This window comes from Salvelinus namaycush, chromosome 26 (assembly GCF_016432855.1).
Source record: "Salvelinus namaycush isolate Seneca chromosome 26, SaNama_1.0, whole genome shotgun sequence".
NCBI lineage: Eukaryota > Metazoa > Chordata > Actinopteri > Salmoniformes > Salmonidae > Salvelinus > Salvelinus namaycush.
Window position 1 is genome coordinate 1,152,528 of NC_052332.1, and position 21,613 is coordinate 1,174,140.

General features: G+C 42.0%; 1 protein-coding gene across 2 annotated transcripts in view; it reads left to right on the forward strand.

The window, feature by feature from the left end:
- The window catches only part of LOC120021573 (outer dense fiber protein 2-like), a 34,514-nt gene extending 18,551 nt beyond the window's left edge, over positions 1 to 15,963 (forward strand). For both annotated transcript variants that reach the window (XM_038965368.1, XM_038965369.1), the window contains exons 11-19: positions 7,114 to 7,299; positions 11,415 to 11,524; positions 11,676 to 11,811; positions 12,200 to 12,310; positions 12,563 to 12,826; positions 12,999 to 13,099; positions 13,374 to 13,536; positions 14,539 to 14,664; positions 14,883 to 15,963. In XM_038965368.1, coding sequence (XP_038821296.1) covers positions 7,114 to 7,299; positions 11,415 to 11,524; positions 11,676 to 11,811; positions 12,200 to 12,310; positions 12,563 to 12,826; positions 12,999 to 13,099; positions 13,374 to 13,536; positions 14,539 to 14,664; positions 14,883 to 15,053 — 1,368 coding nt within the window. In that variant the 3' untranslated portion in view covers positions 15,054 to 15,963. The remainder of the gene's footprint in view (positions 1 to 7,113; positions 7,300 to 11,414; positions 11,525 to 11,675; positions 11,812 to 12,199; positions 12,311 to 12,562; positions 12,827 to 12,998; positions 13,100 to 13,373; positions 13,537 to 14,538; positions 14,665 to 14,882) is intronic.
- The last annotated feature ends 5,650 nt before the right edge of the window (positions 15,964 to 21,613 follow it).

The window sequence follows — 21,613 nt, forward strand, 5'->3', positions numbered from 1 at the left end:
TCACGACTGACATGTGGACCAGCAATATCAGCCCCATGAGCATGCTGATTCTGATAGCACAGGAGGATGTCGTAGTGAGGAAAGTCGTATTGCATGCTCATGAATGTGCTGGTTGTCATACCGCTGCTGCCATTTCAATGGCATTTGAGAACATGTTTGAAATTTGGAAACATGAACACACCAGCCAGCTCCATTCGAACAACTGACTCGAGAAATAAGCTCATCAACTGCGCCTGCAGCAGACGTGATACCCTCTGTCATGGCATTGAAACACCTGCTCAACAAAACTGCCGACACAGGCTGTGAACAAGCGATTCGGTGGTATTCTCTCTTTACTGTTTCACCACCATGCTCAATGCTATGTACAAGGACCGCTACTTCGATGCAGACAAGAAACAGGGTTTACGTGAAATGTTACATACACAGCTGGACAAGATGGAAACGGACACAGTGACAGTGCGCACTGAGGAAGAGAGGCCACGGACAGACAGACAGCTGAAACTTCACTGCTTGACATGTATAATGAAATCCTGGTTGAGACTGAACAAATTAACAACAAAACAGCACAACCAGTAAGTGAAAGAAATAGGTTTTGATGATGTTTTACTGGTAATGGGGACATACGTAAATGGCAACAAAATACTTTTGTGTGTGTGTGTAACCTTTATTTAACTAGGCAAGTCAGTTAAGAACAAATTCTTATTTACAATGACGGCCAAACCCAGACGACGCTGGGCCAATTGTGTGCCGCCCTATGGGACTCCCAATCAGGGCCGGATGTGATACAGCCTAGATTCGAACCAGGGACTGTATTGACGCCTCGTGCACTGAGATGCAGTGCCTTAGACCGCTGCGTCCATGTGTGTGTGTGTGTGTTAACTATTTAACTGTAGTAGAATGCTTAAAAAGCTGGATTTTTATTTTAAATCGGTAAAGGTTTTTTTGGCAAAGAAAATATTGGGTCAAAATGTCAAATTGGTGCATCACTAATCGTACGTTTTTTGATTCTCTGGACAGCATATTGTTAGAATTAACTGAATTCCAACTGGTTATTGGGACACACATGCAGGACAAATCTAATAAGACCAACTACAGTCCACAGGCTACCAAGACTGCAACATATTCTCCATGATTACAACCTCATTGATGCCTGGCGAGCTCATAACCCTAAAGCTAAAGAGTACACTTTCTATTAAAACGGGCACAAAACATTCTCCTGAATCGATTTCGTAGTATTATCTACTCTATTTTCTTTAATCAAGAAAAGAGAAATTTGACATATAAGCCTATCTGATCATCGTGCTTATTACTGCCAGATGCAAATGTCTGAATCTCAATATCCACAAGATGGCGCTTTGTTTCCTTACTACAAAATCCTACTTTATGTGAACGATTTGAAACTGAATTTAATGAATTCATAATGATTAACAAAAATGCAGTCGATGATGCCATCAAAAGTTTTATTCAAATCAATGCAACTGCATTTGCATCTGGGCTGAATAAATTACAATTAAAGAAGATATCAGAATTGGAAAATTTGTTAACAACATTAGAGCGCTCCCAACAAACACTGTTTTCAGACCAGGTAATGACTACTCTCTTCAAAGTCAAGATAGAACAAAATCTATTAATACGACAGAGAGCAGAATTTGCCATCCATCCAGTTGGACTCAACCATTACTTCCATGGTAATCGACCCAGTTGTCTACTGGCCAACAAGCTTCGCAGTAATGATCAATTAGTGACTATTGAATCTGAATCAGGTCATGAACCAAAGATTCTCCCGTTTCTATAAAGAATTGTACACCTCTGATTGTAAATCCACAGAAAGCCAGATTGAGTCCTTTTTAAACTCCTTCTCTTGCAACTGAGGAAGCTGGCTTGCTGGGAGCCCAAATCTCTCTCCATGAACTCAAAAGGTCATTGGATAACATGAAGAAAGGCTAATTAATTGGTTGTGACGGTATTCCTCCTGAGGTCTATTTAAAATGTTGGAACCAATTAGGGCCACTGTTACTTGAAATGATTAACACATCCATTCACAAAGGTCAATTTGGAAGGGATGCAAGTAAATACAGCACTGTTAACATTTTTATTTAAAAAAGGTAACAGATATTAAACAATTTTCTAAGATTCTGTCATACAGTCTCGAAACTTACTTACCCAAATTAGTACATCTGGACCAAAGCGGGTTTGTTAAATTATTATCCTCATATAACCTATAACTTCTGTCGTCTATTACAGTACATATCTTACTTGCTTTATCATAAAACAAAGCTCCTTGACAGGTTTATCTCTCGATGCAGGAACAGCTTTTGATAGACTAGAATGGTCATATCTTTTGTCGGTTTTGGAACATATGGGACTTGGCCTTAGTACCCCTTCAAACATTCAACCTCCAGCTGCGTACCCCCTCTAGCACTAGGGTCAGCGCACTCTCAAATGTTGTTTTTTGTCATCATTGTAAGCCTGCCACACACACACTGTACGATACATTTATTAAACATAAGAATGAAAGCGTGCCACACACACACTATAAGATACATTTATTAAACATAAGAATGAGTGTGAGTTGTCGTCACAACCTGGCTCGTGGGAAGTAACAAAGAGCTCTTATAGGACTAGGGCACAAATAATAATCAATAATCTTGCTCTTTGTTTAACCATCTTACATATAAAACCTTATTTGTTCTTCGAAAACTGTGAATACCTCACCACAGGTTAATGAGAAGGGTGTGCTTGAAAGGATGCACATAACTCTGCAATGTTGGGTTGTATTGGAGTCTCAGTCTTAAATCATTTCCCACACACAGTCTGTGCCTGTATTTAGTTCTCATGCTAGTGAGGGCCGAGAATCCACTCTCACATAGGTACGTGGTTGCAAAGGGCATTAGTGTCTTAACAGCGCGATTTGTCAAGGCAGGATACTCTGAGCGCAGCCCAATCCAGAAATCTGGTAGTGGCTTCTGATTTAAATTCAATTTTCACAGAACCGCTTGTTGCAATTTCAATGAGTCTCTCTTGTTCAGATATTGGTAAGTGGACTGGAGGCAGGGCATGAAAGGGATAATGAATCCAGTTGTTTGTTTCATCCGTTTTTGGGAAAGTATCTGCGTAATTGCACACCCAACTCACTCAGGTGCTTTGCTGTATCACATTTGACATTGTTCGTAAGCTTGAGTTCATTTGCACACAAAAAAATCATACAATGGTGGAAAGACCTGTGTTGTCCTTGTTAATGCAGACCGAGAAGAGCTCCAACTTCTTAATCATAGCCTCAATTTTGTTCCGCACTTTGAATATAGTTGCAGAGTCCCTGTAAACTCTCTTTCCAGACTCATATCAAACATCTCCAATCCAAAATCAAATCTAGGATCGGCTTTCTATTTCGCAACAAAGCCTCCTTCACTCACGCCACCAAACTTACCCTAGTAAAACTGACTATCCTACCGATCCTCGACTTCGGCGATGTCATCTACAAAGTAGCTTCCAATACTCTACTCAGCAAATTGGATGCAGTTTATCACAGTGCCATCCGTTTTGTTACCAAAGCACCTTATACCACCCACCACTGCGACCTGTATGCTCTAGTCGGCTGGCCCTCGCTACATATTTGTCGCCAGGTCATCTACAAGTCTATGCTAGGTAAAGCTCTGCCTTATCTCAGCTCACTGGTCACGATAACAACACCCACCCGTAGCACGCGTTCCAGCAGGTATATCTCACTGGTCATCCCCAAAGCCAACACCTCCTTTGGCCGCCTTTCCTTCCAGTTCTCTGCTGCCAGTGACTGGAACGAATTGCAAAAATCGCTGAAGCTGGAGACTTACATTTCCCTCACTAACTTTAAACATCAGTTATCTGAGCAGCTAACCGATCGCTGCAGCTGTACATAGTCCATCTGTAAATAGCCCACCCAATCTACCTACCTCATCCCCATATTGTTTTTATTTACTTTGCTGCTCTTTTGCACACCAGTAGCACTACTTACACACCATCATATGCTCATCTATCACTCCAGTGTTAATCTGCTAAATTGTAATTACTTTGCTACTATGGCCTATTTATTGCCATACCTCCTCATGCCATTTGCACACACTATATTTAGACTTTTTTTTTTTTCTATTGTGTTGACTGTACACGCTTGTTTATTCCATGTAACTCTGTGTTGTTTCTGTCGCACTGCTTTGCTTTATCTTGGCCAGGTCGCAGTTGTAAATGAGAACTTGTTCTCAACTAGCTTACCTGGTTAAATAAAAGTGGGAGAGAAAAAAATTCCTAGATTCAGATCAGTCAGGCGAGAGGAAACATCACCCAGATAGGCCAGTCGTGTGAGAAACTCATCATCGTGCAAGCAGTCAGACAAGTGAAAATGATGGTCAGTAAAGGAAACTTTAAGCTTGTGTTAATACTTTGCACCTTGATAACCAGCGCACTTCTGTATGTTGTAAAAGCGTTACATGGTCGCTGCCCATATCATTGCATAGTGCAGAAAATACACGAGAGTTCAGGGGCCTTGCTTTAACAAAGTTAACCATTTTCACTGTAGTGTCTTTCAAGCTGTCAGGCATTCCCTTGGCAGCAAGAGCCTCTCGGTGGATGCTGCAGTGTACACAAGTGACGTCGGGAGCAACTGCTTGCAAGCGCGTTACCGCCACACTATGTCTCCCTGTCATAGCTTTTGCGCCATCAGTACAGATACCAACACATCTTGACCACCAAAGTCCATTTGATGTCACAATGCTGTCCAGTACTTTAAAAATATCCTCTCCTGTTGTCCTGATTTCCAGTGGTTTGCAGAAGATGATGTCTTCCTTAATTGAACCCCCATAAACATAACGGACATATACCAGGAGCTGCACCAGGCCCGCCACGTCTGTTGACTCATCCAGCTGTAACGCATAGAATTCACTGGCTTGTATGCGAAGCAGTAATTTTTTCAAAACATCTCCTGCCATGTCACTGATAATTCATGAAACAGTGTTGTTTGTATAAATTTTTTGGCCTTTTCCCCAAGCATTGTCCCAGCCATATCCACGGCAGCAGGAAGAATTAAGTCCTCCACAATAGTGTGGGGCTTGCCTGTCCTAGCCACTCATTAGCTCACCATATGACGCTTCTAGCCCCTTCTTATAAATGGTATCTGTTGCTTTTATACATGTCTTACTACTCGAAAGTCGTCTTAATTCTTGCTCCAAAAACTCCTTTGGAAATTTTTCAAATTGGCATGTTTTGTTTCTAAATGTCTGCGCAAGAGTGAAGGTTTTATTGAGTTGTCAGATAGCACTTTTGCACATATAGCAGACCAATGAAGCAGACCAACTTATACAGTGCATTCAGAAAGTATTCAGACCCCTCGACGTTTTCCACATTTTTACATTAGAGCCTTATTCTAAAATGGATTAAATACATTTAAAAAATCCTCATCAATCTACACACAATACCCCATAATGAGAAATCAAAAAAAGGTTTTAGAATTCTTTGCAAATGTATTAAAAATAAATAACAGAAATACCTTATTTACGTACAGTACCAGTCACAAGTTTGGACACACCTACTCAATCAAGGATTTTTACTATTTTCTACATTGTATAATAGTAGTGAAGACATAAACTGTGAAATACCGCATATGGAATCATGTAGTTACCAAAAAACGGTTAAACAGATCAAAATATATTTTAGATTCTTCAAAGTAGCCACCCTTTGCCTTGATGACAGCTTTGCACACTCTTGGCATTCTTTCAACCAGCTTCATGAGGAATGCTTTTCCAACAGTCTTGAAGGACTTCCCACATATGCTGAGTACTTGTTGGCTGCTTTTCCTTCACTCTGTGGTCCAACTCATCTCAAACCATATCAATTGGGTTGAGGTCGGGTGATTGTGGAGGCCAGGTCATCTGATGCAGCACTCCGTCACTCTCTTTCTTGTGTTGGGTTCTGGTTCTGTTGATAAACAAATGATAGTCCCACTGAGCGCAAACCAAATGGGATGGCGTATCGCTGCAGAATGCTGTGGTAGCCATGCTGGTTAAGTGTGCCTTGAATTCTAAATAAATCCCCAACAGTGTCACCAGCAAAGCACCATCACAACTCGTCCTCCATGCTTCACGGTGGGAAACACTCATGCAGAGATAGTCCGTTCACCTACTCTTTGTAACAAAGTTGGCCCAAGCAAGTCTCTTCATCTTGGTGTCCTTTAGTAGTGGTTTCTTTGCAGCAATTCGACCATGAAAGCCTGATTCACGCAGTCTCTGAGCAGTTGATGTTGAGATGTGTCTGGTTACTTGAACTCTGTGAAGCATTTATTTGGGCTGCAATTTCTGAGGCTGGTAACTCTAATGAACTCATGTCCAAACTTTTGACTGGTACTGTAAGTATTCCGACCCTTTGCTATGAGTCTCAAAATTGAGCTCCGGTGCATCCTGTTTCATATGATGTAGGAGTGCCCTTCAGTTAAATGCTTCTGGGACAAATAATTTAGAAGTGCATGAATGTAAATATTCAATTCTTTGCATCTACTATGTTACTTAACGATGATAGCTCCTTGAATCTCACAATAAATCAGAGAGACGATTACTGCTGCCAGGTAGCACTGCCGCAAAAAAATATGTTGGCTCTTAGATGGCGATCATCTCACTCTCTCCCAATTCGCCAGTGAATACAGTTACTATTAGAAGTTATAACTTTAGAATTATCGACAGCGAGAATGAATGTCAAAAAAGAATTGAGGCCTGAAAAAGTACACTTGACTATGTAAAGAATAATCTCAGCTAAAGCCCAACACATACAAATAAACAATCTATAAAGCCCAAACATATAAACAAAATATACAGTATTTACCTATTTTCATTATTATATATATTTTTGCTTTCAGGCCCAAGGGTAAGGGGTACTGGGGGGATGGGAAGGAGTTGAAAACATGGTTTCCAAGAGGGGGGCAGGAGGTGGGTGGTTGTAGGGAGACGTGGGGTTGGGGGAATGGGGAAGGAGATTGGTGGTGGAGGCTCACTTATTTTTTTTCTCTTTCTTTGCATACAAAATGTATTGTTAGTTTTAGGCTCTGCAAAAAAAAGATATTCCTGTTTGTTATCCACTCCTTTCTGATTGGTCCAGAACTTGGAGCGTGCGGCTAACCAGCAGCAGGGAGAGATGGATCACCTGCTGGAGCAGCTGCGGGGTCTGAAACTTCAGGCAGAGTCCAACAAAGAGGCCCTGAAGAGGGCTACGCGGGCCCAGAAACACCGGGCAGAGCGCAGTGAAGACATCGCCGGTCAGCTCAGAGCTCAGCTACTGGACATGGTAGGTGGAAGAAGGGAGATGGTGCCCTACCTCTTAGAACAGGTCTAGGACCAGTTCTGTCTAATCCTCGTTTCAACTCAAAAAGGACAAGAAAGAGAATTTTGACACCCAGCATCTCAGATTATTCTGAAATCTTTTCTATTGCTAGAAACAGATAAGATTAGCATTCTTGCAACATTATTTTGTTGAAATATAATTTATCTCTGAGAAATTAAGATAATTGATTGCATCCAAATTGGCAATTTAGTGTATAGGATTCATATAATATTCAATACATTTGCAGTGCATTTGGGAAGTATTCAGACCTCGACTTTTTCCACATTTTGTTATGTTACAGCCTTATTCTAAAATTGATTAAATTGTTTTTCATCAATCTACACACAATACCCCATAATGACAAAACAAAAACAGGTTTTATTACAACGTTTACATAAGTATTCGAACCCTTTATTCAATCCTGGTACCAGGTTTTGTCCAGATCTGATGCTTGGCATTCAGGCCAAAGAGTGCAAACTTGTTTTCATCAGAAGAGAGAATCTTGTTTCTCATGGTCTGAGAGTCCTTTAGGTCGCTTTTGGCTAAATCCAAGCCGGCTGTCATGTGCCTTTTACTGAGGAGTGTCGTTGTTTGACCACTCTACCATAAAGGCCTGATTGGTGGAGTGCTACAGAGATGGTTGTCCATCTGGAAAGTTTTCCCATCTCCACAGAGGAACTCTGGACCTCTGTCAGAGTGACCATCGGGTTCTTGGTCACCTCCCTGACCAAGGCCCTTCTCCCCCGATTGCTGAGTTTGGCTGGTCGGCCAGCTATCGGAAGAGTTTGTGGTTTCAAACTTCTTCCATTTAAGAATGATGGAGGCCACTATGTTGTTGGGGACCTTCAATCAACCTCATGGCTTAGTTTTTGCTCTTAACATGCACTGTCAACTGTGGGACCTTATATAGACAGGTGGGTGCCTTTCCAAATCATGTCTAAGCAATTGAATTTACCACATGTGGACTCCAGTCAAGTTCTAGAAACATCTCAAGGATGGTCAATGGAAACAGGATGCACTTGAGCTCAGTTTCAAGTCTCATAGCAAAGGGTCTGAATACTTATGTAAATAAGGTATTTCTGTTTTTAATTTTTTATACATTTGCACCCCAAATTTTTTTTAACGTATTTTGCTTTGTCATTATGTGGTATTGTGTGTAGATTGATGAGGAAAAATTGATTTGAATGAAGTTTAGAAATAGGCTGTAACGTAACAAAATGTGGAAAAAGGGAAGGGGTCTGAATACTTTCCGAATGCACTGTATAGTATCAGTCCTCTATGTTTGACATGTACTATGGCGTTGCGGCTTGAAAATATTGATTCTTCATCCTTTGTATTGTATTGCCAGTGAATTTGGTGATGGTGTTTTCCCTGTTCAGAGAAATTAGTCATTGAAGTTGTTAGCTTCATGCCTCATCCTGCATTCTGAATTTACCAGGTTCTGACCACGAGATGTTGCTGTTCCTGTCATTAGGTGAAAAAAGTTGGAAGATTGTTCAAGGGATACTTCGCCCAAATTACAAAATTACATTGGTTTCCTTACCCTATAAGCCGTCTATTGACAAGGTATGACAGTAACCCATGCTTTCGTTTTGTTGGCCACTGTTTCAATTGCTTTCTTTTTTGCATTTTTGTACAAATCCATTGCAAGTCATATTAGCATTATTACGCTTCATTTTCAAATCATCTTAAATTATCAAAAAATGTATTGTTTAACTCAATGTTACTTGTGAATGATTTGGAAATGAAGCGCAAAAATGGTAATATAGGTACCATTGACTTGAATTGGATTTGCATGGGTTGCTGTCATCTTGTCCATAGACTGTTTACAGAGTAATTTTGTAATTTGAGTGAATTATCCTTTTAACTGGTTTATTTAATTAAAATGGGTATATTTAACCAGGCAAGTCAGATAAGAAGAAATTCTAATTTACAATGACGGCCTAGGAACAGTGGGTTACTGCCTTGTTCAGGGGCAGAACGACAGATTTTTACCTTGTCAGCTCGGGGATTCGATCTAGCAACCTTTCGGTTACTGGCCCAACGCTGTAATCACTAGGCTACCTGCCGCCCCGATCAACTCAAATGTAATTGGTCACATACACATATTTAGAAGATGTTATTGCTGTTGTAGCGAAATGCTTGTAATGCTTGGGGGAAGGTGGGGGATTATATATTTTTATCACTTAATGGCAGGAACAACACCATGAAGTGGTCAGAATCTGGTAATATCAGGATGTCGACTGGGACATCAACTTGAATGACTAATTTCACTGAACAGAGGAAAGAAATCACTAAATTAACTGAGAATTCATTACATAGGATGAAGAAACAATACTCCAAACCGCAGCTCCATACTACTTGTCAGACATAGAGAACTGATACTGTATACTCGTTGTTAGGTTTGGATTGGCGTGGAGGTTCCGTGGGTGGCTTTTTACAATTTCTTTGGTCCAAAATTGGATGTTGGGTATTATATTTATTGAATGTTATCCTATACATTAATATGGCCAATTTGGATGCAAATCAATTAGCTTAATTTAGCTTGGATCAAATTATATTTAAACAAAATAATGTTGCAGGAATGCTAATCTTATCAGTTTTTACACTGAACAAAAATATAAATGCAACATGTAAAGTGTTGGTCCCATGTTTCATGAGCTGAAATAAAAGAGCCCATGTTCCAAAAGCTTATTTCTTTCAAATTTTGTGCACAATTTTATTTTTTACATCCCTGGTAGTGAGCATTTCTTTTTTGCCAAGATAATCCATCCACCTGACAGGTGTGGCATATAAAGAAGCTGATTAAACAGCATGATCATTACACAGGAGCACCTTGTGCTGGGGACAATAAAAAGCCACTCTAAAATCTGCAGTTTTGTCACACAACACAATGCCACAGATGTCTCAAGTTTTGAGGGAGCGTGCAATTGGCATGCTGACTGAAGAAATGCCCACCAGAGCTGTTGCCAGAGAATAATGTAAATTTAATGTAAATTTTTCTTCCATAAGCCACCTCCAACGTCGTTTTAGTGAATTTGGCAGTACGTGCAACCGGCCTCACTACCGCAGGCCACGTGTAACCACGCCAGCCCAGGACCTCCACATCTAGCTTCTTCACCTGTGGGATCGTCTGAGACCAACCACCCAGACAGCTGATGAAACTGTGGGTTTGCACAACCAAAGAATTTCCGCTAAAACCGTCAGAAAGCATCTCAGGGAAGCTCATCTGCGTGTTCGTCGTCCTCACCAGAGTCTTGATCTGACTGCAGTTCGGTGTCGTAAATGACTTCACTGGGTAAATGCTCACCTTTGATGGCCACTGGCAGGCTGGAGAAGTGTGCTCCTCACGGATGAATTCCGGTTTCAACTGTACCGGGCAGATGGCAGACGTCGATCTGTACACAATTCCTGGAAACTGAAAATGTCCTAGTTCTTCCGTGGCCTGCATTCTCAGACATGTCACCCATTGAGCATGTTTGGGATGCTCTGGATTGAACAGCGTGTTCCAGTTCCCGCCAATATCCAGCAACTTTGCACAGCCATTGAAGAGGAGTGGGACAACATTCCACAATCAACAGCCTGATCAACTCTATTCGAAGGAGATGTGTCGCGCTGCATGAGGCAAATGGTGGTCACACCAGATACTGACTGGTTTTCTGATCCACACCCCTACCTTTTGTTTACGGTATCTGTGACCAACAGATGCATATCTGTATGCCCAGTCATGTGAAATCCATAGATTAGGGACTAATGCATTTATTTTAATTGACTGATAACCTTATGAACTGTAACTCAGTAAACATTTTGAAATTGTTGCATTTATATTTTTGTTCAGTCTAACTACAGAAACAATTTCAGAACAATCTGAGATGGTGGTTGTCATGGCTTGCTGAAATGACATGGAACATCTCATCAATGCTTAGGAACAAGATGTTCCAATGAAGAACTTCTTGATGCTTAGTCGAATTACGTTTGTTAGTAATGGGCTAGAACAATAGCCAGATGTACCATGTAGCTCACCAGGACCAGGTTTAAATACTTTTCACATCTATTGGATGATGTTGCTACCTACACAGGAGAACCAGATGGCAGAGGCCCTATCAGCAGCAGAGAATTGGCGTGGTCGCCACGCCCAGGAAATGAAGGACAAGACTCAGCTAGATATGGAGGTCTCAGTCCTCAACAGGTGAGAGAGTTGCTTCAGTTTTTCTCAGAATAATAGGGAACACAGCATCATGAGCAATCATGAATATGGTCAAGTTGTACATTTATGGTCTAACATAAAGCCCAGCTGACCTAAAAACCTTTATAATCCTGACCATACCCTGTGCGTGCAGCCGAGTGTCAGACCTGACAGAGAAACTCCATGGGACAGAGGACAAGGCCCGGGCTGAGAGAGAGGGGCTCCTGGACCGCCTGCACAGCCTCACCACAGAGGGCACCCACGCCAAGCTAGAGAACCAGAGCCTCAAGGTCAGTGATGACAATGGACTAACTCTTGGAATTATTAGGCCAGTTTTCCCAGACAGATTAATTTTAGTTGGACAAAAAAATCACTTTGAATGGATATTCTTCATTGAGCATACTTTTTAAATCATGCAGTAGGCTTAATCTGTGCCTGGGAAATAATCCAATTATGTGGTCTTTTGTCATTTACAAGAATTACATCTGTACCCAGTACCAAATAGTAGGTGGTTCTGGTTCTAGTACATTACAAAGATTTGAAAGTAATTCAATATACATAGATTTAGCCGACCAGATATTGGATTGCTTTATTGCATCATAACATGGTCTTGTGGTCAGATTATTCTGGACACAGTTCTGTACTGTAGGCTGACAGGCATACGTTCCCCTCTTTCAGGCCATGTTGTCTGCAGTGGAGGAGAAGCTGACTCTGTCCCAGTCAGAGGTACAACAGGTCAAAGCCTCTGTGAAGCAATACGAGAGCCTAGTGGACAGCTACAAGACCCAGGTAAATACACACACACACACACACACACACACACACACACACACACACACACACACACACACACACACACACACACAGGTATGCACACACGCTGTACCCACATACAGACTCTTAATGTGCTGAAAGCAAACATGCAATAATAGGCTAAATGAAAAGGAGAATTATAGTCCATAAATTACAATGTGTGTGTATGTTGTTCGTGCGTGCCTCATGTGTTTTCTGTGCTTCTGTGTAACGCTACCCACCACCCAGGTGGTGAAGACACGGGCGGAGGCAGACGAGTACTGTGCCAGGCTGGGACAAGCAGAGCGAGAGGCGCGGGAGGTCCGGGACCAGCTGGAGAGCGAAGTGGAGGTGGTGCGCAGGGAGCTGCTGGGCCGGCTGACGGAGCTGGAGCCTCTTCCTGAGGCACTGCGGCGCTCTGAGGTCCTACTGGAAGAAGCTCAGGACAGAGAACACGCCCAGGAGAGACGTAGCACTGAGCTGAGTACCGTCCTGGCTGACCTGCGCATGAAGGTGTGGGGGTTGGGGGGGAAGTTTGTGTGGGGTGGGACGTGCTTGTGTGTGGTGGGGAGGGTGGTGTATGTGTGCTGTACACAATGTGATGGTATGCACATCTTCCAAACTGTGGCTTTATCAATTTAATAATATGATAATAATAGTATAATTGTTAATGTTTTGTGTCTAGGTGGAGCAGCAGGGCAGCCAGGTGGAGCTGCTGAGACAGAAAAAGTCTGTCCTGTTGGAGGAGAACAAACAGCTGCAGCACCGTGTGGAGAGTCTGGAGAGGTCAGACGGTCACGGCCAATCCAGAGCCAATATCATAACGCGCTGAACAGAGAGTGTGTGTGTGTGTGTACGTGCGTAGTATGATACATAATATATACCGACGCTTTTATCCAACTTTTAGTACGTTGTTAGTTTGTGACCTGGCAGATACATGTGACCCCCTGTGTGTGTGTGTGTGTTTATGTATACCGTGTTTGTATGGTGTGTGTATATGTGTGAACATACCTGGGATTGAGAGCCCATCCATCTTTCCCATCCCATCTCTCCCTTACAGGAAGCTAGAGGAGGCCACTTGTCAGAACAGAGACCTGGTGGGGGTGATCGCCAAGCGGGAGGAGACCATCCATGGCAATCAGCTCCGGCTGGAGGAGAAGTCCCGCGAGTGCACGCACCTGACCTGCCAGCTGGAGGAGGCCTTGGATGATGCCCGACGCCAGGTCTGTCTGGAGCACCTGGGCATTGGCTACTTGGGGAATAACTGGGTAGGGGAATAGGTGGTGGGAGGGAGCATTGCAGCTTGAGATCAATATGTGCATCAGATTATGTTCACTGGTGTTAGGTTCTAAATGAACCTATTAAAACTCACGGATGATTAGTAAAGCTTAAACCAAGTGTATTCCCCCATTGGGTCATACAGCTGCATAAGACAAATACATGGTTCCACAAGTGGTAGTATATATACACCCCAATTTGGGGTGGAATCTCCTCCTTCTCTCTAAACATTACATCTTTGTTGCTAGGCAGGAAATTAAGTGACGCGGGCAATAAACTGTTCCTTCTCCCTTAACATGACCTGACCTGACCTCGGCCCCCTTCCTCACTAAACCACTTCTCTCCACCCTTAGCAGTGCCTGCCAAGATGTGATCGTCTTTCCTTCACTCAGTACATTCCAAGCTTAAATGCCTCCACCATATACATTCCTCCTACAGATACCCATTAACTCCTGGTTTAAAAACCAGACTATGGCACTCCTCATGTCTCTAGTATAACTGATGATTAACAATATTTAAAGTTTAGAAATCTGAACCAATCACTGGTCATTTAAAAGTCGCAAAAATTATTACTGTTTTTTGCATGGACATTGTAAAATTGAGATGCAAGTATTGAATTGAGTGATTTGGTTGTTTTACGTTTTAGCATTGTGAATACTCACAGAACAACATTAGTTTACACTGACTTTGTAATTTTCTTCCCTGGGGTGCACAGCCATTTTGATTTATGCTTGTTGTAACAAGTCAGTTGCTCTGTCTGATGGAGTATCACGGTCCTGGTGTATAGGTGGTCCTCTGTAGCTCAGTTGGTAGAGCATGGCGCTTGCAACTCCTGGATAGTGGGATCAATTCCCTGGACCACCCATACATAAAATGTATGCACGCATGACTGTAAGTCACTTTGGATAAAAGTGTCTGCTAAATGGCATATATTATTATTATATTAGGTGTCCCAGACCCGGGAACGTGCGATCACCAAAGAGCGCTCCACCCAGTCCAAGGTGGTGGACCTGGAGACCCAGCTAAGCAGGACCACCACAGAACTCACCACCCTCCGCCGCAGCAAAGAAGAGGTGAGGGAGAGTGTTTTAGAAATACACATCTCTAGCGTCAACTCTGATTATAAATCTCTCATCATCTCTAAAACTATTGCGGTCAAAGACATAGTGAATCATAACAATACACATCTTGGCACACACACTTTAGAAATCAAAGAATATTTCATTTTAATAATAGAATTGCTGTGGTGTGTGTCTATCTGTCTGCGTGTGTGCACCTCCGCCACCCTCAGGCGGAGCGGCGGTACCAGTCCCGTCTTCAGGATGTGAAGGATCGTCTGGAGCAGTCGGACAGCACCAACAGGAGTCTGCAGAACTACGTCCAGTTCCTCAAAGCCTCTTATGCCAACGTGTTCGGAGACTCCGCCCTCACCAGCACTCTGCGGGCCCCTTCTCCCATCTGAGGGGACTCTCCCCAAAGATTCTCTCAGAAAACACACACCTACAATTATGCACGCATGCGCACATACACACACACACACAAATACACACACCCCATTTGAGGGAAGTCTTCCCTAAAGATTCTCTCTGATCACACACATCATTATCCAGGTCTATACTCAGTGCTCTTTTCATCTATATTCAATGTTGATTTTGTGGGTGTATATGTTCCAATTATACATGATATCAATATGGTTCCAATTATACAATATCAATAAGGTTACAATATAAGACATCAATAGTTTACACAGACTTTACTTCAGGCTTGTCTGCATTAATTACAGTTGTCCTATAGTTGTTCACGTCCTTCTGACTTCATTATGTTTTCAGTTCTACTGTTAATGATGTCTCGGCATACTGTATCATTCTGTACCTTACTGTACAACAGCATGTAGCCACCACCTAAAAAATGTAATCTACCAAAACATAGCTGTCCAACAGATCTGGGACTTATCATATTAGTGTTATCTTGTCTATTTTTCATCTTATCATATTACGGGAATTGTTCCAATGGTGCTATGATTGGTTAGCCTAGTCCCAGATCTGTTTGCGCTATCATGTCAACTCCTGTTTGGAATGACAAGGAGTGGCATGATGGCACAAACAGACTGGTACCCAGGCTACTGATTGGTGCTGTCTGCTAAACAAAGCCATATCAATGAATCCAATTATTTCGTTTGGGTTGTTTGCTGTTTATTTGTGTCAGTATTTGTCTAAAATGTGATACCCATGAGAATAATCAACATTGAAGGAGTTGTGCTCTTGTCAATAATTTAAATATTTCTGCTTTAATTATGAAATAGGAGATATATATTTGTAATGGCCATTTTATATACCTTGAATGTGTATTGAGTTGCAATAAAGCAATTTCATCAAGAATATGTATTTCTTTCTGGTTATAGCCTCCTACACTCTTGTAGTATCATCATCCACTTTAATATTGATAAAAGGCAAAGAAATGTATCATTTCTTTATGAAATATTGTCTATGGTATAGAAGAGTATTTTGCATGGTATTTGTTATGCATGGAATTGAATGAATATTTTCATTATGACAGACGCTTGTCATAAGACTGTGGACCTGTTCAACATCGACTGCATAGCAGTCAACTACAAATCACCTGGCATAAAATAACTACCCTTTTCTTGCCACACACTAGTCCCAACATCACATCCTCCAGTTTCAGACCCAAATCAAGTAGCTGGCCTGAGGTCACACGGTATTTGGTTCTTCTGGATTGCCGAGATTACGGTAACTCCGATGTCTCTTATTAAGGATCATTTGTTCTTGATCTGAAAATGTGATGCAATTGCGGAGCCTACGGGGGCATGCAGAGGCCAAATCAAGCCCTGAACAGTATCGCCGAGCGCCTCTCAAATTATGTCACAATGCGCAGGACTCCGTATGGCTCCGCATTGACATGATTGGTTGACGGTAGGTGGGGGCGGGAGGTCATGTATAAACACAAACTCACTTCCTTGACAACTTCCTTAACAACAGCTCTGCGTTGCTCCGCCAAGCGAAAGTAGTATAAATGCCCTGCCTTCTACAGAGGCAGTATCACTCTAAATGCTGCACGGCCAATGCCGTAGCTTTGTCTTTTCTCGCTTTGTTCTTGTACTTGTCACGTTGCTGTGTTATCGTCGCCAACTGCCTAAGAAAGCTGTTTTTCCATTTTTGCCGGCATCTCATAGGCGAATGCTGATGGGGGCAATAGGTTGGCCAACAAGAGCAGTGTCACCATGGCCTGGCATAGCATTGTTCTGAGATTCACAAACAGTTCTTCTCAGGATAGGCATTCTAGCCTGTTCATGCAGTTGTTCTATTCATGCAGTTGTTCTAGCCTGTTCACGCAGTTCCTGCGTGAAAAGCATAAAAAAAGTTCTGCATCTAATTTCAACACAAATGATTGACATATAAATCTGGCCTTTCTTCCACAAGGAATGTTCACTGCATTTGCCTTTAGCTTTCAGTAACTGCACAAAAAATACAGCCCTACCTACACAGCCTAATCCAGCAAGAACATGTAGACCTACCTGTAATTGTCTGCTGTAGGCGACAAAGTTGTTTAAGATTTTTTTTAAAGGGGAAAAAAGAGAAAGGGATTAGTCCAAAAGTTTCTATAAAAGGTTATTCGAGGATGCATTAAAAGGGGTTCTTCAAAGAATTTATAGGGGTTCCCCTGCAGTTTCAATTTGAAGAACCCCTAATGGATACTCCAGGAACCTTTGATTTTTAGAGTGTGTTGGGGAACCTCTATAAGTTCTTCAAAGAACCCCCTTTAATGGTTCCTCAAATATCTTTTCGGGGTTAATCTTTAATTATTATTATTATAATTATTAATAATCAGCATAAAAATAACAACAACACAATATTTTTGTTGTCAGTGTTTATTAGTGGCAAATCAGAATTCAATGTAACAGTAATGTAAGCTTTTTTACAGAATAGTGTAGGTTAACGGGAAGAATAAACCAAAACCACAATATACCTTGCTCGTATCAATATCAAACGGTATCGATATCATATCAAATGATCAATATTGGTGCCCACCACTACATTAAATGAATAACACATTTACAGTACCAGTCAAAAGTTTGGACACACCTACTCATTCAAGGGTTTTTCTTTATTTTTTACTATTTTCTACATTGTAGAATAATAGTGAAGACATCAAAACTATGAAATAACACATGGAATCATTTAAGATTCTTCAAAGTAGACACCCTTTGCCTTAATGACAGCTTTGCAAACTCTTGGCATTCTCTCAACCAGCTTCATGAGGTAGTCACTTGGAATACATTTCAATTAACAGGTGTGCCTTGTTAAAAATGTATTTATGGAATTTCTTTCCTTCTTAATGCATTTGAGCTAATCAGTTGTGTTGTGACAAGGTGGGGGTTGTATACAGAAGATAGCCCTATTTGGTAAAAGACCAAGTCCATATTATGGCAAGAACAGCGCAAATAAACAAAAAGAAACGACAATCCATCATTACTTTAAGACAGTGGTCACCAACCTTTTCTGAGTTAAGATCAGTCAAAAAGCAAGCTGAGATCTACTGCTCAGATTTTTTTTTTTACATGAATTACCCTCACACAAACAGTTTTGTAGGAATGAGGTTTGGCCAGTACATTATCACAGCATATTGGCTATATGATTGGCCTGCCAATATTGTTAATCAGACCATATCATATTTCAAAACTCGAGCTTTGATAACAAAATAGATCAGTTGGTTTAGTACTTTGCGACACTGTGGAGAATGAATTGAAATAATTAGCATTTTTATTTTACTGGACTGATGGTACCTGCATCTGATGGTCAACGAGGTCAATTCACGACGTCAGTGATCTTCAGGTCGAAAAGTCGGAGCTCTAGAAGATGCCAGTTTCCGACTTGGAATTCCGAGTTGGATGACCGTTCAAAACAATTTTTCCCAACCGCCTCTCACGGTCCCTGCTCTCTCCTTCCTTTTCTCCGGTGAGACTGACCAGAGAGGGGACACCGTCTTCCACCTGACGGCGAAACTCGAGCATCTGCCTCATGCACAAATTCATGTTGTTCCTATGACCAGATAAAGTTAAATATTCCTTCATATTAAAATCGACACGACTAGCTGCTAATAATAATAAAACGCAGGGCTATCGATACTTGGCTACTCATTCATTGCAGCATCAGCCCGAGCAGAAGTAACGTTACGAAGAAGCACGTTTTGTAATAGTGTTGAATACAAACAGTGACAGTGCTGAATATAAACATGAACTCACTCATAATAACAGCATCTATTTGCTGTATTCGTTGACAGTCTCTCTGTGGTCATGGTTTTAAAAGTCATTCAATCTATTAAACTTGGCTGTGGCCAGGGTCATCGAAGCTCTGTAGCCACGGTGATTTGAGATATCCGATTGGGCAGCGCAGTAGGTGCTCTCGATTTAGTCACAGATTTGCCTTGTCTGCAGGGTAGGCGGAGTTTGTTTCATGGGAACACTTTGCTTACCTGGTGCGCAGGACTTTTGAATCAAGTGCACCTACCGGCAACAGCTCAACGCGATTTTAAAAAAGGAGCGTAAACCTTTATCGTTCGTTGGCTTTTCTACAGAAATATTTGGTGATCGACTAGGAATGCCTTGACGATCGCGATCGACTGGTTGGCGACCACTGTTTTAAGACATGAAAGTCAGTCAATCCGGAAAATTTCAAGAACTTTAAAAGTGTCTTCAAGTGAGTCCCAAAAACCATCAAGCACTATGATGAAATTGGCTCTCATGAGGACCACAAAAGGAAAGTAAGACGCAGAGTTACCTCTGCAGCAGAGGATAAGTTCATTAAAGTTACCAGTCTCAGAAATTGCAGCCCAAATAAACGTTACAGAGTTCAAGTAACAGACACATCTCAACATCAACTGTTAAGACGAGACTGCGTGAATCAGGCCTGGTCAAATTGCTGCAAAGAAAGAAACCACTACTAAAGGACACCAATAAGAAGAAGAGACTGGCTTGGGTCAAGAAACACGATTAATGGACATTAGACCGGTGGAAATCTGTACTTTGGTCTGATGAGTCCAAATTTTAGATTTTTGGTTCCAACCGCTGTGTCTTTGTGAGACACAGAGTAGGTGAACGGATGATCTCCGCATGTGTTGTTCCTACCGTGAAGCAGGAGTAGGTGTGATGGTGTGGGGGTGCTTTGCTGGTGACACTGTTGGTGAGTTATTTAGAATTCAAGGCACACTTAACCAGCATGGCCGCCACAGCATTCTGCAGTGATACGCCATCCCATTTGGTTTGCACTTAGTGGGACTATCATTTGTTTTTCAACAGGACAATGACACAAACACACCTCCAGGCTGTGTAAGGGTGTGTAAATGTGTAAATTTGACCAAGGAGAGTCAAGAGTGTGCAAGAGTGTGCAAAGTGGTCATCAAGGCAAAGTGTGGCTACTTTGAAGAATCTAAATTCTGAAATATATTTTGATTTGTTTAACACTTTTTTGGTTACTACATGATTCCATATGTGTTATTTCATAGTTTTGATGTCTTCACTATTATTCTACAATGTAGAAAATAGTAAAAATAAAGAAGAATCCTTGAATGAGTAGGTGTGTCCAAACCTTTGACTGGCGCTGTTTATTTAAATATAATTTAATTATTAAGCATATAGCCTAATTTCATCAATCTGCTGTATCATTCAAGCTTAAAACCTTAACTTCTTTCAACTAAGTAATTTCCTCTTTGATAACTCATGTCAAACATAGTCTTGCATGCCATTGTGAAAAAGCGTATTCACATTGCCCTCACATTAGATCCAAGATAGCGTAGCAGTCAGATCCTTTTTGTCCTCATCTTGTCGTTGTCACGCCCTGACCTTAGAGAGCCTTTTTAAGTCTCTATTTGGTTTGGTCAGGGTGTGATTTGGGGTGGGCATTCTATGTTTTGTTTTCTATGATTTTGTGTTTCTATGTTTTGGCCGGGTATGGTTCTCAATCAGGGACAGCTGTCTATCGTTGTCTCTGATTGGGAACCATACTTAGGTATCCCTTTTTCCCTCCTTTCGTTGTGGGTAGTTGTCTTTGTTTGTGGCGCTATAGCCCTTAAGCTTCACGGTCGGTTGTTTTTCGTTTGTTGTTTTGTTGGTGACATTTTGAAATAAAAAGTCATGTACGCTTACCACGCTGCGCTTTGGTCCAGTTCTTCCTTCAACGACGGCCGTGACAGTCGTGTCCCGTGTATAAATTGTGTATATATCTTTTTTCTTCGCATATATTTTTCTTAACCCCAACTTCAACATACTCTCCTGCAATTCGTCTCACCCAATGTGGTATGGATCTGCTATTTTATTTACTTTGAACCGGAACCCCCAACAGAAGCTAGCCAGCTAACAAGCTAGTAGTCAGCTAGCCACTGCTAGTGGTCATCTTTAGCCCGGACAACTCTCGCCAGTTTGCACAGCGCGACTCAAACCAGAGCAAATCGGCAGATTTTTCTCCATATCTCCGGATTCCTACCTCAACCTTTTCACCTGGATCATTGCAGCTAGCTAGCTGCTATCCGAGTGGCCACTCCTGGCTAATGTCTCTGTGCCGAAGCAAGAACCAATTAGCCTGAAGCTAGCCTTTGCGAGGCCCATCTCCCGGCTACCCGAAGAGGTCCATCAGCCACTCCTTGGGCTACAATACCCATTTTGCCAATTGGCCTGGACCCCCCACCGACCCATCATGACTGAACTACCGACGTAATTCGACCGAGGGTTTTTTCAACTGGCTCCTCCGTTGCAACGTCCCCTGAATGCCCATCTGCTAGCCTGCTAGCCGCGGCCCGCTAGCTGTCTAGAGCATTAGCTTAAGAGGCCCATCGGACAAATTCTTTGGCCACTATATCTATTTTTTCAATTGGCCTGGACCCTTTCACCACACGGAGCCCAGCTGATCCACAACGACTGGTCTGCCGACGTTACAGCACGAGGGGGCTACTACTGACTTCTTCCGTCGCGACGTCCCTCTAAGGCCTTTCTGCTAGCTTTCTATCCCC